Source organism: Taudactylus pleione, unplaced genomic scaffold, assembly GCF_031769625.1.
Source record: "Taudactylus pleione unplaced genomic scaffold, aTauple2 ptg000518l, whole genome shotgun sequence".
NCBI lineage: Eukaryota > Metazoa > Chordata > Amphibia > Anura > Myobatrachidae > Taudactylus > Taudactylus pleione.
Genome location: NW_028284920.1, coordinates 5,700,415 through 5,714,980, shown reverse-complemented (window position 1 = coordinate 5,714,980; position 14,566 = coordinate 5,700,415). Strand labels below are relative to the sequence as shown.

The 14,566-nt window shown below is 45.3% G+C and overlaps 1 protein-coding gene across 1 annotated transcript; it reads right to left on the bottom strand.

Annotated features, from left to right (window-relative positions):
* Positions 1-10,143: 10,143 nt before the first annotated feature.
* On the bottom strand, positions 10,144-13,593 carry ADO (2-aminoethanethiol dioxygenase). Its single transcript, XM_088450392.1, has one exon. It carries the CDS (start codon positions 13,191-13,193, stop codon positions 12,426-12,428), a length of 768 nt encoding a protein of 255 aa, XP_088306518.1. The 5' UTR covers positions 13,194-13,593; the 3' UTR covers positions 10,144-12,425.
* Positions 13,594-14,566: the final 973 nt, after the last annotated feature.

Below are 14,566 nucleotides of genomic sequence, written 5' to 3'. Positions count from 1 at the left end.
CACAGAAACATAATAATACTTCTATACTGTGGAATAAGGATGGTTTCTGACCCTTTACAAGACTCAGTTATCCAACTAACCTGGTTTGCCTTATAATAATAATAATAATAATAATAATAATAATAATAATAATAATAATAAATTGTATTAATTTAGCACTATTTTCCAGAACTCAAGTCACTTTACAGAAATCATGAACATAATGCAGAAGCTTAGATTTACAGAAAATACAGAAAACCTTGAACATAACAGAGCTGAAGCGGCCATTTTGGGTAATGAATTCCAAGGAAAATTTATCCCACACACGAAAGGCAGCCATTTTTTGTGCACTACATAGGTTACACTGTAATAGGCAATACCTGAAAGAGATGACACACAATGAGCGAGATACAGAATACTAAGGCGAGATGCAGGATCCTTATAAACTTATCAGATCCATGCATTGTTTATTCTACCCACAAGAGTGCCATCGAGGCAGCGATCTTGGGCGCACTACAAAAACAGCAAAGGGAGGGAACCATGACGGGTTGGTATGGAGAGATATGGAAAGCAGTATATAGTAAAAACAGAATAACAACAAAAGGTGTCAATGCAAAATAAGTGAGGACAGATTGCAAAAATAGTAGTGACACATAAGGTTATACAATGAATGGTAAAAGTACCAGGTGAAGCTGCAGAAGGGTGGCGTGTTAAGTACTGCTGAGGTGTAGTGCTTGAGCAATGGTTTAATTTTAGGTTAGAGAGTAGGTTAAAGTTCAAATCCTCTGGTTATAACTTCATGCTTTATCTGACATGCTTAAGCTGCAAGCTTGAAGATGGCAGGTCAAGCCTATTAATTGCAGATTTAAATCTCATAGCTGTATGCAACTTGCAGGCTATTAAATATACACCATAGAGTTTAATGGGGATTTACAGAATGCATGTAATAAGCTATAACACTATAAATCATTCATGTTGTAGTTTTCACAATGCATCTAGATATATTTAATGGGATATATTTACTAAACTGAGCGTTTTTAGAAGTGGAGATGTTGCCCATAATAACCAATCAAATTCTAGCTATTATCTTCTAAAATATGCTAGTTAAATGTTAAAGTAGAATCTGATTGGTTGCTTTGGGCAACATCTCCACTTCTAAAAACCCCCACTTTAGTAAATATACTCCAATGTGTCTATCGAGGGTAAATGTACTGTGAGCTTCAAAAAGGAGTAAAACTACTTCTCACACATCGCTGGGTACCTGGCATCATCTGGCAGAGATTTTTTACACACTCTGGTTTACGGTGACAGTATTTTTTTTAAAACTAGGGCCCTGATTCAGACCCACTCGCGAGCGGCTGTCCGCTCGCAAGTAGGTTGATGGTGTGCACTGCGCATGACGGCGGGAGCTCCGTCGTGCGCATGCGCCAGACGCGACGAGCGAAGGACTTTCCTTCGCTCGTTGTGTCTGATCAAAGGGGGCGTGCTGTCGATGTTGATTGACAGCACGCCCCCTTTGGTGGGCGTGGCGGGGGCATGCCTCCCAGACGGGGGCGTTCCCAAGGGAACGCCTACCATCACAAGCCGGCCCACTGACATCACTAGTGATGTCAGTGGGAGTGATTTTGGCTCTGATAGAGCCAAAACCACTCCGGGCCTTGCGGTTGAGAAACTCAACCGCAGGCTCCGGCTCGCAGTGGCGATGGTCGCGATGGTCAAGACCATCGCGGCCATCAACCTGCACACTCTTATAACGTGTGGGTGGTGACCCACAGCTATACGAGCGTCCAGGAGGACGCTCCATAATTATGGAGGACGGCCCTCATTCAGAGCGTGCGCTCTGGTCAGAGCGTCCGGCTCTGAATGAGGGCCTAGGTCTCATAAGATTGCCTTGTAAGACATTAGCGGTTTTCCCTCCTGACATCAGCACAGAAAGATTTAGTTTTGACGTGACACGCAAAAGGGCCATGTAAAGTTGTCAATTTTGTATCAATAAACAGGGCTTGCATCAATTTTTCTGGAGAAACCAGATAATATATATCAGTATCTACATGTTATAAAATAAAGTCCATAGATGTGATATATCTTTATCGGTTTAGGCAGCGTCAGCCAAGAAAGCGAGTGGACGTCCATTTTTCTTCATTGACCTGCTTCACCAATATCATTACTGCTCGGCTCCCTTTTGTCATACATTAATGCTTCATACACCCAAACCTTCCTCCACAAATGCTCTATAGAATAGTGAGAACTGCATCAAAATCCATCCAGTGGTTCTTGAGATTAGCTGAATTAATTATATATATATATATATATACACACACATATATATACACATATATATATACATATATACACACACACACTTTCTCATTCAATGGTTTTTGTTTATTTAAATTATTTTCAACATAGTAGATTAATACTGAACACATCAAAACTATGAAAGAACAGATATGGAATTATGTTGTAAACAAAACAGTGTTAAAACAAGTCAAAATGTTTTATACTTTAGATTCCTCGAAGTAGCCCATTACTTGGATGACAGCTTTGCACACTCTTGGCATTCTCTCAATCAGCTTCATGAGGTAGTTCCCTTAAATGGTTTTCCAACACTCGAAGGAGTTCCCAGAGGTGCTGAGCACTTGTTGGCTGCTTTTTCTTCACTCTGCGGTCCAACTCATCCCAAACCAGCTCAACTGGGTTTAGGTTGGGTGATTGTGGAGGCCAGGTCATCTGACACAGCACTCCATCACTTTCCTTCTTGGTCAAGTAGCCCTTACATAGCCTGGAGGTGTGTTTGGGGCCATTGTCTTATTGAAAAACAAATGATTGTCCCAGTAAGCGCAAAGCAGATGGGATGGCATGGCGCTGCAGAATGCTGTGGTAGCCATGCTGGTTAAGTGTGCCTTGAATTTTGAATAAATCACCAACAGTGTCACCAGCAAAGCACCCCCACACCATCACACCTCCTCCTCCATACTTCACAGTGGGAACCACACATGCAGAAACCATCCGCTCACCTTCTCTGCATCTCACAAAGACACAGCGGTTGGAACCAAAAATCTCAAATTTGGACTCATCAGACCAAGGTACAGATTTCCAGATTTCCACTGGTCTAATGTCCTTTCCTTGTGTTTCTTGGCTCAAACAATTCTCTTCTTCTTGTTGTTCATCCTCAGTAGTGGCTTCTTCGCAGCAATACGACCATGAAGGCCTGATTCACACAGTCTCCTCTGAACAGTTGATGTTGAGATTTGTCTGTTACTTGAACTCTGTGAAGACTTTATGTGGTCTCTAATCTGAGGTGCTGTTAAGTAGCAGTTTCTGAGGCTGGTAACTCTAATGAACTTATCCTCTGCAGCAGAGGTAACTCTTGGTCTTACTTTCCTGGGGCGCTCCTCATGAGAGCCAGTTTCATCATAGCGTTTGATGGTTTTTGCAACTGCACTTGAGGATACATTCAAAGTTCTTGAAATTTTACATATCGACTGCCCTTCATGTCTTAAAGTAATGATGGACTGTCGTTTCTCTTTACTGAGTAGAGTGGTTGGTGCCCACTGTGTACTAACCCTACCACTGCACAACACAACTGATGGTCTCAAACACATTAAGAAGGCAAGTAATTCCACAGATTGACGCTTGACAAGGCACACCTGTTAATTCAAAATCTTTCCAGGAGAATACCTCATGAAGCTGAGAGAGTGCCAAGAGTGTGCAAAGCTGTCATCCCAAAGCAAAAGGTGGCTACTTTGAGGTATCTAAAATATAAAACATTTTGATTTGTTTAACACTTTTTGTTTACAACATAATTCCATGTGTTCTTTCATAGTTTTGAGGTCTTCAGTATTAATCTACTATGAATCCAGATTCAGAGATGTACACTAACCCAATGGTTAGCGCACATCTCCAATGTTTTCTACACGGCACGTGCACAGGACCTGTTCTGCGCATGGATAGAACTGGTCCTGCGATACCACACAGAGTTGCCCCAAGCCTCTGCCCAGTTGACAGGCAGAAGCGTTTGGAGGTAGATGTGGGGGACAGCCTGTGTTCCTGGAAATGGGGTGGGTGTCACCCCTGTTTTCTGGGAGTGCTAAGGGCAGGTTCTGCATCCATGGACACAGACTTCCTGGCCTCGCAAGCCACCAGGCTACGGTAAGCTTCAGCTGCCGCAGCCTGGCCAAAGGGACAACAACAATCGCGACCAATAGTCCCGATTGTTCCAATGGTGATCCCAGGCTGTGACCTAGGTAGCAGCGCTGGCATCACATATGCGGTTGTGTTGTCTGTTTCTTAAAGACTCCTCCTGCTGCATTAGCATTTGAGATGGTTGGAATTGCACAGCCTCTTGTGTGCAGCTCTGCAATTCTGTCTATCTGAAACAGGGCCCCACGTGTCATATATGTGAAGGCACTGGAGGAAGGACACATACATACACATATATATATATATATACACGACACGCTACCCCCCCTCCCCATGTGTCCCTGTACATGAATTTGTATTTTTTTTTTACATACAACGCCCCCCCAGCCAAAGGAAGCTTTTGTGGGGCATAAGTGCCACCGGCTTGGTGGTCCAGGATCAAATGAAACTATTTACGGTCAATGTGGTAGGCAACACCAGTGTGGTCAAGCAGAAGTGCAACCCTGTCCACCACCACATAACTGACCCCAAGGAGGATTTTTTTCTATAAGAAACTTTTGGCCTATGGCGCCATGCAGATACTCTAGTGCGCCGTGATACAAAAAAATTTGTGAACTACTTATAACATTATCATTACCAAAGAGGCCTCTTAATTCTGCAATTGACGTTTTCCAGTTTTTAAAACGCTACAGTTTAATTTCAGGTTAGATCTGTTTTTAGCATGTTCATGAATTTTAAAAATAAATTGATTGCCCACATTTCTTTAAGCAAGCAATAAATAAAGTGAGATATTTAAAAGTGTTCAATATTTTCAGCAATATGCACAACTGTTCCAGTAGCTGTACAATATAATTGCTTCATGAGCAGGTATGATGAAGATTGTTAATTGAACATGTGACAGTGGTATATAATGTAACAGTTCTGAATGTCTCTAAGAGAAAATGAACTCAATTTTTATTTTCATTCTAAATTAGACTATGGAAGAATGTCACAGCTTTCACACCAGTTAACTGCAATTGTCTTATTAATGAAGTGAATAATACGGAGAGAAAAAAAAAAAAGCAATGCAGACAATTACATTATAGCTTCTAGATCTCAAGGCTACACCGACATTTTATTAATGGGAATGCACCGTAACCTTATTATTTGTTTTTATTAATCTTTAAACAAAAAGGGCGTTAGACATAACGAATAACTCATATCGTCTACATCTACACTAAAAGATTTCCATGATTGTCTTGATTATGATTTTAAAGTTGTATTATAAGAGTTTATCTGTCAAATTAAATTAAGTTTTTCTACTGTCTTAAGCCGGGTACACAGACGATATATTGGACAATTTGCTGCGTTGAGGTGAATCGGAACGAAAAATCGTCCAGTGTGTACGCACTACTGCGCGCTCCCAAGCTTCAGATCTGTGTGCAGTTGAGGCAGGTCTGAAAATCCGCCGGGGAAACAAAATATCGGGCAGATCTTATACCAGTGTGCAGTTTGTACGGACCGCCGGATTTATGGCGTCGTCGCTAGGTAGACACATCGTCTAGTCCCCAAACGCGGTCAGCACCCCAGCAGTTCAGGTGTTAGATATATCCATGGGCGAGCACATACATATTTTATTAATTGTGACAAGGTCACTGGTATAGTGCTGGAAGGTCGCTATATTTCTCCTACATTTCTAACCTGTGTGTTCTACAAACCCCAAGAAAATGTCTGTGTTGATAACAGCTTTGTGGGCTTTTTGACAAAGCTGGAAAAAGGCTCCTGGGGTTTATGACTGGAGAGGGCAGGCTCCATTCATTAGGCCCAGTCTGGGTTTTGGGGCTTTTTGCCTCACAGGAGGCTAATTAGGGCTTGCAGCTGTGTATGTGTTTTAAGGCTGTCAGGCTGATTATTTAGGAGGGGATGCAATCGGGAAGACGGCTGACATTATACCGACAGCTGGCTTCCCGACTGTCATACCCCGGCGAGGGTGAAATGCCCGGCGTCTAGATGTAGACGTCGCTCATTTCACACACGCCGGGCGCCGCGAGCGGACAGCCGCGCAGAGGAGGGGGGGGGTTAGGTTTAGCGCACCCTGGGGGGACTTAGGGTTAGGCACACCCCCGGGAGGGACAGGTTTAGGCAGCAGGGAAGGGGGGGTTAGGCACTTACAGGGGGGTTTAGGGTTAGGCACCCCTACGGAGGGTTAGGATAGTCATTACTTACCTCACGACGATCGGGATTTCCAGCGCTGTCGGGCTGCCGCTGCAGCCAGCGGTATTTCATACAGATTCCTTTGGGAGACACTCTGCCTGGGAAAATGAGAGTCTATGGTGTCTCTATGAGAGAAATCACACTGCTGAAACCAAGTGAACCATGCCTGGTAAAAACTTCTTGTATTTTTATTAGTGAGCTAGGACCAATCTGTGTTTAGTTAGTGCTGGACGGCAAGGTATTTATTTTTGTTGTTTTGTTTTTGCTTCATAAAACTGGCCAAGGGCAGTTGCACCAGACCAATGGACTATGTGATCCCTCAGCTGCTGTGCATTGCCATCTACGCCAGGAGATGGTACCAATTCCCCCGACCTTGTTAAATATATACAAGCTACTACATAATAAGAGTATTGTACAATAGAATTGTTATACAATCTTTATGGACAGGTTTATGAGTACATATAAAGAGCTGTGCGGCTTACTCCATTGCCCGTTCTCTATTTTGTACACCATGACACTAGTCTCACTGTCCTATAGGTCAAACCTATCTCCTGACCCAGACCAAGCTATGGCCAGGTAGGGGCTGCTGCAAAACATTATATAAAAAGGACAGATGTAAAGAATACAATATTTTAAACACATAAAATTTGTGGCAAAACTAACATATTATAAAAACTCCATCCCACATACACACACCAAAGTGGATAAAGTCCAGTTGACCAGAAGTGATCGCAAGCAGCTGCCAAACCATCTCCACAGAGACGATTCGCTCCATGAACGAAATAGTGTGTCCCCGGCAGGGGTGTGCGCAGTGTAGTTAATGACACTGAACTAAATCAAGAAAGATTTCATTCAGTGCCGGTCACCTTCCCACATCCCCGAATATGTTCAACCTGACATTATCGTCAGGTTGGACAGGAGGTTCGGGCGATGAATAACTACCAACTACAAACAGGAGCACGCATTGGTAGTTAACGTTCATCGTTTCGGGGTGAAACTAAACAATTTATTGACAACTGAACGATATTGTTCAGTCATCCAAAAAAATAGCTGTGTGTGTACGCACCTAAACACTGATTTGGCAACAGAGCCAGACCAGCAGCATAAATTGCGCCTGCTGATAGCGCTAGAATGCACACGGCTGTGTTTCTTTAAGTGTGTGTTCAACACTTGAGCAAAAAGGCTGTGGTTTAGGGAGGATGAAAGTGGTTATCCGCTTGCTATGGGGTTCCTTGGAAATATGATTTAACTAATGTTAAAAAATGTTGTGGTCTGTTGCAACCATAAAGGAGAACACAGCTGCCACAGTTATCACAGGCTGAAAATCACTGCAGGACGGTGATACAAGGACTCAGCTCCAAATAAAATGCTGGCAGCACTTAGTATGGATTGCTAGTCACCACCAAGTCCCACATCTGACTCTGTGGGGGAATTAGAAACAAATGTGACACGATTGAACAGGAAAGACTACTAAGCCAGTCAGCTGTACCAATTTACATCATCCCCGAAATAACGCATTAAACGGTATACTAATATTGGATAGTTTAGAGGGAGCTGTTTATTCAGTTAAAAGATATTTTAAAATCATGTTTTTTTTTTTTTTTTTAAATCTTAAAAGGAGCCAGTCCATTATATTAGGGCAACTCGGGAGGCAAAGTTGAGATCATTCCAGTCTGTTACCCTCGTGCCCACATAACATGGTAGGGTCTCAAAAAAACACCTCAGCACTTTCTGCCCAGGCTGGTCGTCTCTGGGCACCCCCATCCTTCTATTCCATAAAGCAATGCAAGTCAACAGGAGACCCAAAGCACACATGCAGCCGATCTGTGGCCCTTATTTCCTGCTTAATTCTATCACTTTTATTCTGTTTTCAGCCCTAACAATTATCTGCTTTACACCACACTGAGTTTAACTAGCGATAATAATCTCATATAATGACTAAAGCCAGGCTGGTAATACAGCAGAGAATTAGTCTGAAGTTGATGTGACTCCTGAGTACAAACACTCCAATGTGACCGGGTATGACCATTCCCCATACATCTGAATGTCAGCATGGAAGCACTACGAATACTTGCCTACTCTTCTGGTAGTAGCCCTAATTTCTGGGCAGCCCCTCAGACCCCTGGAAGAGTAGGCAGCCCTACAGTATCCTGCCCACTACCTAGAAAAGTTGGCATATTGGGGAGGATAGTGGCCCGAATCTCAGGTATATGAGAGGAGAGCAGGGCCAATACAGCATGTTTCTATGAAAATCACATCATGTTGGCCCTGCCCCATCAATCAACACAAAATTCACTGCAACAGGGCATAGTGACTCATAGTGCAAGGTCCTGGATTCTCCCAGAGGAGAGTGTGCGGAAGTTAGCAAATATGTGCTTGCGCCTTTCAAGCTGGACATTCAAAACTTTAGTAGCGGCAAATGAGTGATGCTAATCAACCTTATGCATTAGGGAGGCCCTCAGAACACTGATGGGAGATTACAGAATGTACAAAACCTTCCCCAAGCAACCAGTTACTACTTATTTTATAGCATATACTCGAAGCCGAATGGTTTGCTATAGGCAACTTCTTCACTCTTTAGAAGGTTTAATACATTTCCCCCATAATTCTGAGCAGAGTCTTATAGGTGTATAAGGGCTTGTACATACAAGCACTGAGCAACAAATAGTTAAACTGTAGACAGAACCTTGTACTTTGTCCTTGCTTTAACAGAGCGTTAGAAGTAATTTACACTGTCAAAGCTTTTTACACGTCATTTACACTATCAAAGCTTTTCAGCAACATAGTGTGCTACATACCTAAATGAGCATAATATTTCACATAAAACTCCATAGGATTTTAACAACCCTTAATACATTTGAAACATGCGTCAAAAGCAGACATTTCTACAGAGAGCAAAATAAATTTGCCAGAAAGTGGGTACTGAACAATTCATTATTGGGTTGGAGGGTAGTGTTCCTGCCAGGCTGTTCAGCGGGGCACTGCGGCCTGCCCAATTTTAAATCATTAAAATGTGCCATGCCCTTATGGTGGAGCTCCGCTGAAACAGCCGTTCCCACCCACGGGCCGCAGTGTCCAGCGTGTGTGGAAGGTCCTGTGAAACAATTACGGGCAATTCATTAGATTCTGTGCGCATGCAGGAAGAGCTTGGGGGAGAGGAGTATCTCCATGAGTGCTGGGCTCGCCCTCTACAGGATAAAAAGGGTGTGCTTCTCTAGGACTCGCCCCCTTTTCTAGTGACCATGTCCCTTTTTCTGACGTGCATGCATAGCAGTGCACTTGAGCGACAGCTACCCTGCAGAGTCTAAACAGGAACACTAGGGAGGAGATTCAGTTGTTTTTTGAGGCGCTGTAATTAATGGACACCCAATGTTGCAATGCAATTTTTGTTTTGTTTTGCGCCCATTAATTATCACCCCCAATTAGACCAGGATTAGCTACATAAAACAGCTAGGGGTCTATTTACTAAGCAGTGTTAGGAGACAGAATGAAAAGTGATAAGGTGCCAGCCAATCAGCTCCCAACTGCCATCTCACAGGCTGTGTTTGAAAAATGACAGTTGGGAGCTGATTGGCTGGCACCTTATCACTTTTCATTCTGTCTCCTAACACTGCTTAGAAAACAGACTCCCTAGACACATCTAAAGCCCTTGTTAGAGCGCCCAAACCACAGCTCTGTTCACCTCTTCAGGAGGCGAGCAGAAATGCCAGCAGCAGCGGCTGTTCGTGCCCGAATGGAGCAGCAACTGAATTGTTCCGTTAGGGCACCCAGCACTGACAGCCGCTGGCACTTACAAAATAAAATTGCCCCTTTGGACTGGCATCCAGTCAGATGGTGTGCAATTACCATGTCGGCATCAGCAGATCACATCAGTATGAAAGAATGTTTAAAAAAAAAAAAAAAGTCTTCAGATGTGTGTGAAAAATTCAAAGAAAAATGCCCTTGTGTGTAATGCCTCATGGTCCCCATATACAGAACCAATTACCTAAATTCAATTTAATTTTTTTTTTCCAAAATACACAGATTTTTTTTTTTTTTCAGAAAAAATACATTTATATATAATGTGTGAAATGTAATGACAGATTAGAATCCAACAGGTGTTTCAATTACATTCAAGCATGACAAAATACAGGTGGTATTCATAAAAAGATCGCCACTGATAAAACCATAGAAAGTAATATCACTACCGACAGATTTAATAAGCAAATGTACTCAATATGCTGCATTAAAGCCCATTAGCAAAGCTGGCAGTACAATAAAATATTAAAAAAAAAAAAAAAAAAATATAAGATTTTGCTACCCTAGATGTATAAATACTATACAACTGGAAAGTATAGATGCAGGGCAAAATCACTTACAGCACAAAATAAAAAATCCTTTTACTTTTAGCTTAAACTGAAATAAGTGCATTAGTGGTCAAGAAATGGTGATGGATATACATTTTACAATGTGCATGAACTATTTATAAACATGTAGGTTTTGGTTGTACTCAGTGAGCCGTGCGTGTTACACGTACACTATTCATTATACAGCTTCTAGATAATAAACAGCGGACATAATGAATGACAACACAAAGGAAATTTAGGTGGAATGTTACTTCTGTAGAAAAAAAAAAAAAAAAAGGATATTGTCATTCAATGGATCTTTACAGATTAAATAAAAAAGAAAAAAAATCGCCCCAAGAGAGTATTCGTCCTGAGACACTATGTATTAAGAAATTAACTCATTTTGTTTTTCTTTGTAAAGCCAAGACATTCTTTGAAAACAAACATACACTACAGGAAGAGTATAGGAAGCAAGATACTGAATGTCATAGGCAAGTAGCAGGACAGTGGAGACATTGCAGTGGTGCTATATATAGTGGTCTACACATCACAGTTCTAAAGTTAAACAAAGGGAGAAATTCAATTGATTACGCGGTCCGGATCTCCCGTCTAAAGTGACAGGAGATTGCGGGCCGCCATTCAATTGCTGCCGTTCTTCGCCGTGATCGCTCCCATAGAGGTCAGGTTTAGCCGCGTAAAGCAGCTAAACCCGACCAAAGTGCTGGGCGTGATCGCGAAAAGTGATGTTTGGGCGCCCAAACATGTCACTTTTCTCACATTTCAACTCTCATCCCCCAGGGGCTGCGAGCTGAAATGTAGCGCTTGGCAGCTGATCGCGCCCGACATGAGCAAGAATAGAATAGCTCCGTCGGGTGCGATAGGGGATAAAAACAATTCAATTCCGCCCAAACTGTTTAACTTTAGTCAGGTGGTAACATTTGCATGGACAAATAGCTAGTAAGTAAACATGCCTGGAAATATTGTCATTTTTGAAGTGTTTGATGCAAGGCATATCTACGACTGTCTAGCCACCCCCCACACTTATGTTAGCAGGCACAGAGCAAGTTTTATGAACTTACAATGCGGTAATATTTTGCACCAACTACAACAGATGTAAACTATACACATATTCAATGAAGTTCCCAATAAATTAACTAAGACGGCATGGATTCACTGCTTCAGGCAGTGTAGTTAACACAAGTCTGCTCACATCATTGGGAAGAAAACAAGTTAAAATACAATATGTGGCAGGAAACACAGGTATAGCTTTCAAATGCATGTGCGGCTGTACTCTGGCACATCCATGGCAGAAGGGACTTATCACTGGGGCAGGCTGGCATCTTTCCTACTAGGGTGCAAACTGCATCGGTTGCAGTGGCACCACTAACACCTTCCAAACTTTGGCAGCATAGGAAAAAAAAAAATATGAAAAATAATAATAAAAGCAGAGTTTTTAGACCACTAGGCGAGGCAGTGTGTGCATCCACAAAAAGTGAGAGCTACGGTGTATCCTCTGGGGTCACAGTCACGGTAAGCTTTCCTATAGGAGTGACTGACAGAATAATTGCCAAAGAGGTTCTGCAGCAGCTTCGCAATGACTTCCAGTACTGCTCTGACCTATGAGGGGGGCAATGACCACCTTGCACTGGTGCCAGTGAAGGAGGCACCCTATGGGTACAGGGGACTGGGTATGTGTGTTGGTGGGGGCCCCTATTGATGCCCCCCCACCACAGTTACAGCTGAGTTATTGGCAGAGGGGGTGGGGGTCCTTTGGAGGTAGTGCGGTTACACAGACACCTTGGGCCCGGGGTATGGCTCGCCCCCGCACCAAAAGTCATCCGGTTGCGGGATCTCCAGCAGCCACACCTCCCGGGGGATCACACCGGAGGCAGCAGCCTGGTTGGAGCAGTTTCCGTCGCTCTGCTCGGGGGCCTGGGGCGGCAGCAGCCGGTAGTAGTGACAGTCCCGGCCGTCGTCCGGGTCGTAGGGGGGAGCCAGGATGTCCAGGAAGGCGGCGGGCCCGTCCACGGCGCAGATCTGGTGCAGGTTGTCCCGGTGCGGGCTGAGCAGGCAGGGCGGGCTGCCTTCGCCGTACTCTTCGGTGGAGCGCAGGACGGCCCGGAGCAGGGAGCCCCGCTGGTAGGGTTGCAGCAGTGGGGGCAGCTCGCTGCCGGCCGCCTCGGCTCGGTCGAAGCCGCTGATGCGCACCGTGCCGTACAGCACCTTCAGCATGCCGTGCATCCCCGGGTGGTCGTGCAGCGGGATGCCGGCGCCGCCGCGCAGCAGGAACACCCCCATGCTGAAGCCGCCCGTCTCCTCGCAGATGTGCATGTAGGTGACGGGCGGGCTGTGGGGTGCGGAGGCCGAGCCCGGGGCGCTCTTGCGCGGCCGGATCTTCAGGTCCGAGGCTCGGATCTCGCCCACCAGCTTCCTCAGCTGCGCCACGTTCTCCGCGAAGCCCGGGCTGTCTCCTGCACCCCCGCCGCTGCGGAAGGTCAGCCGGGCCTGGCGGGCGATTCTCTGGATCAGGGAGTTCATCTCGTCCCGGGGCATCTCCTCCCCCTCCACCGCCTCCCTCCCCTCTTCCTCTGCCTGCGGCTTCGGTCTCTCTAGCGGTTCCCGGGGTGCGGCGTGCACGGTGCTTGGAACAAGGACATCCCCCGGCAGGGCAGCAGCGGGCGATCGGTGCTGCTGGGGTCACGTCACACCCTGCAGCAGAGCCGGCTGAGCCTCTCTCTCCTCTCACCCGTGGTGACAGCGGCTCGCACGGGATCCGCCACCCATTCATGCAAATAGCAACCACACTGCCGCGCACACTCACGGGACTTGTAGTCCGGAGCCGCTCTGCTGCCCGGCGCTTCCCGCCACCGGCGCATCTCACAGCGCCCGGCACCGGGGGGATCATGGGCAATACGCGACAGGGAGATGGAACCGTCCTAACAGGGGCCCCCAGAGGCTCAGAAGCCGCCCAGGCACGCTACACGGCGTCTAATCAGGACTACAATCCCCAGCATGCCCCGGGGTAGTGAGTGTGTGAGCGCAGCTGCAGGATAGGTCACGCTGGGAGGCTCGTTTAAATGATTTGTGCTGAAGTCCATTGACTTTGACATTGTGGCTGTGTCATGCGCTGAGCGCGTATCTCTCTGGTGTCCTGTGTAGTGTAACATTGGCTGACTGCCCGGGAACGGCTATAGCTCCTGTCACACTGCACCATGTGCAATGCCTCAGCTTCCTTCATGTAGCAGCACTATATACTGTACACACATGTAACATGACAGCCGTGTACTCGAAAACGCATTTAGAGTTTCCACTTTCAAACTGGCAGATTTCCTGGTCTCGACCTGTTTTTGTTCCTGGTCACAGTCCCTGTTAAATTTGGTACTAAAAATGATGTGATTACATAACAGGAGAGCTGACAAAACTAACTATGGACAGCAAAGAAAATAAAAACTGAAAAGGAAGTTTTATCCGACCAGGAAAATAAATCTGAAAGTGGTAACACAGGGCCTGATTCGGGTTGGGTCGCTAGGCTGCGTTTGCAAGCAGCCAGCCAATGTTTGCATTCTGCGCATGCGTAGAAGATGCAGTGCGCGATCGCGATCCAGGTGCTGCGATCGCAGGCAGTACGCAGACCAGTACTCCGTGATTGACAAGAAGTGCCTTTTGTGGGTGGTGACGCGGGGTGGTCGTGCGAACGCAGGCGTGTCAGTGAGTTTGAATGCCGTTGCAGGGGCATGCATAAATTATCCACAGTGAACCCATACGCAGCCTGAGTACTCACTGCGTGCAGGAAGTTTAGCAATACCTGCGGGAGTGTCAGGTCAACAACTATTCTGCATCTTGGTCCGATGATTCTCGATTGTACCGATGTTTTCGCAATCTTGCACATTATTATGGATGTGAGTGAAGGTAAAGGGGCGTCTTTA

Excerpts from the sequence above, each read along its gene's own strand:
- ADO (XM_088450392.1), bottom strand. The coding sequence starts at position 13,193 with ATGCCCCGGGACGAGATGAACTCCCTGATCCAGAGAATCGCCCGCCAG.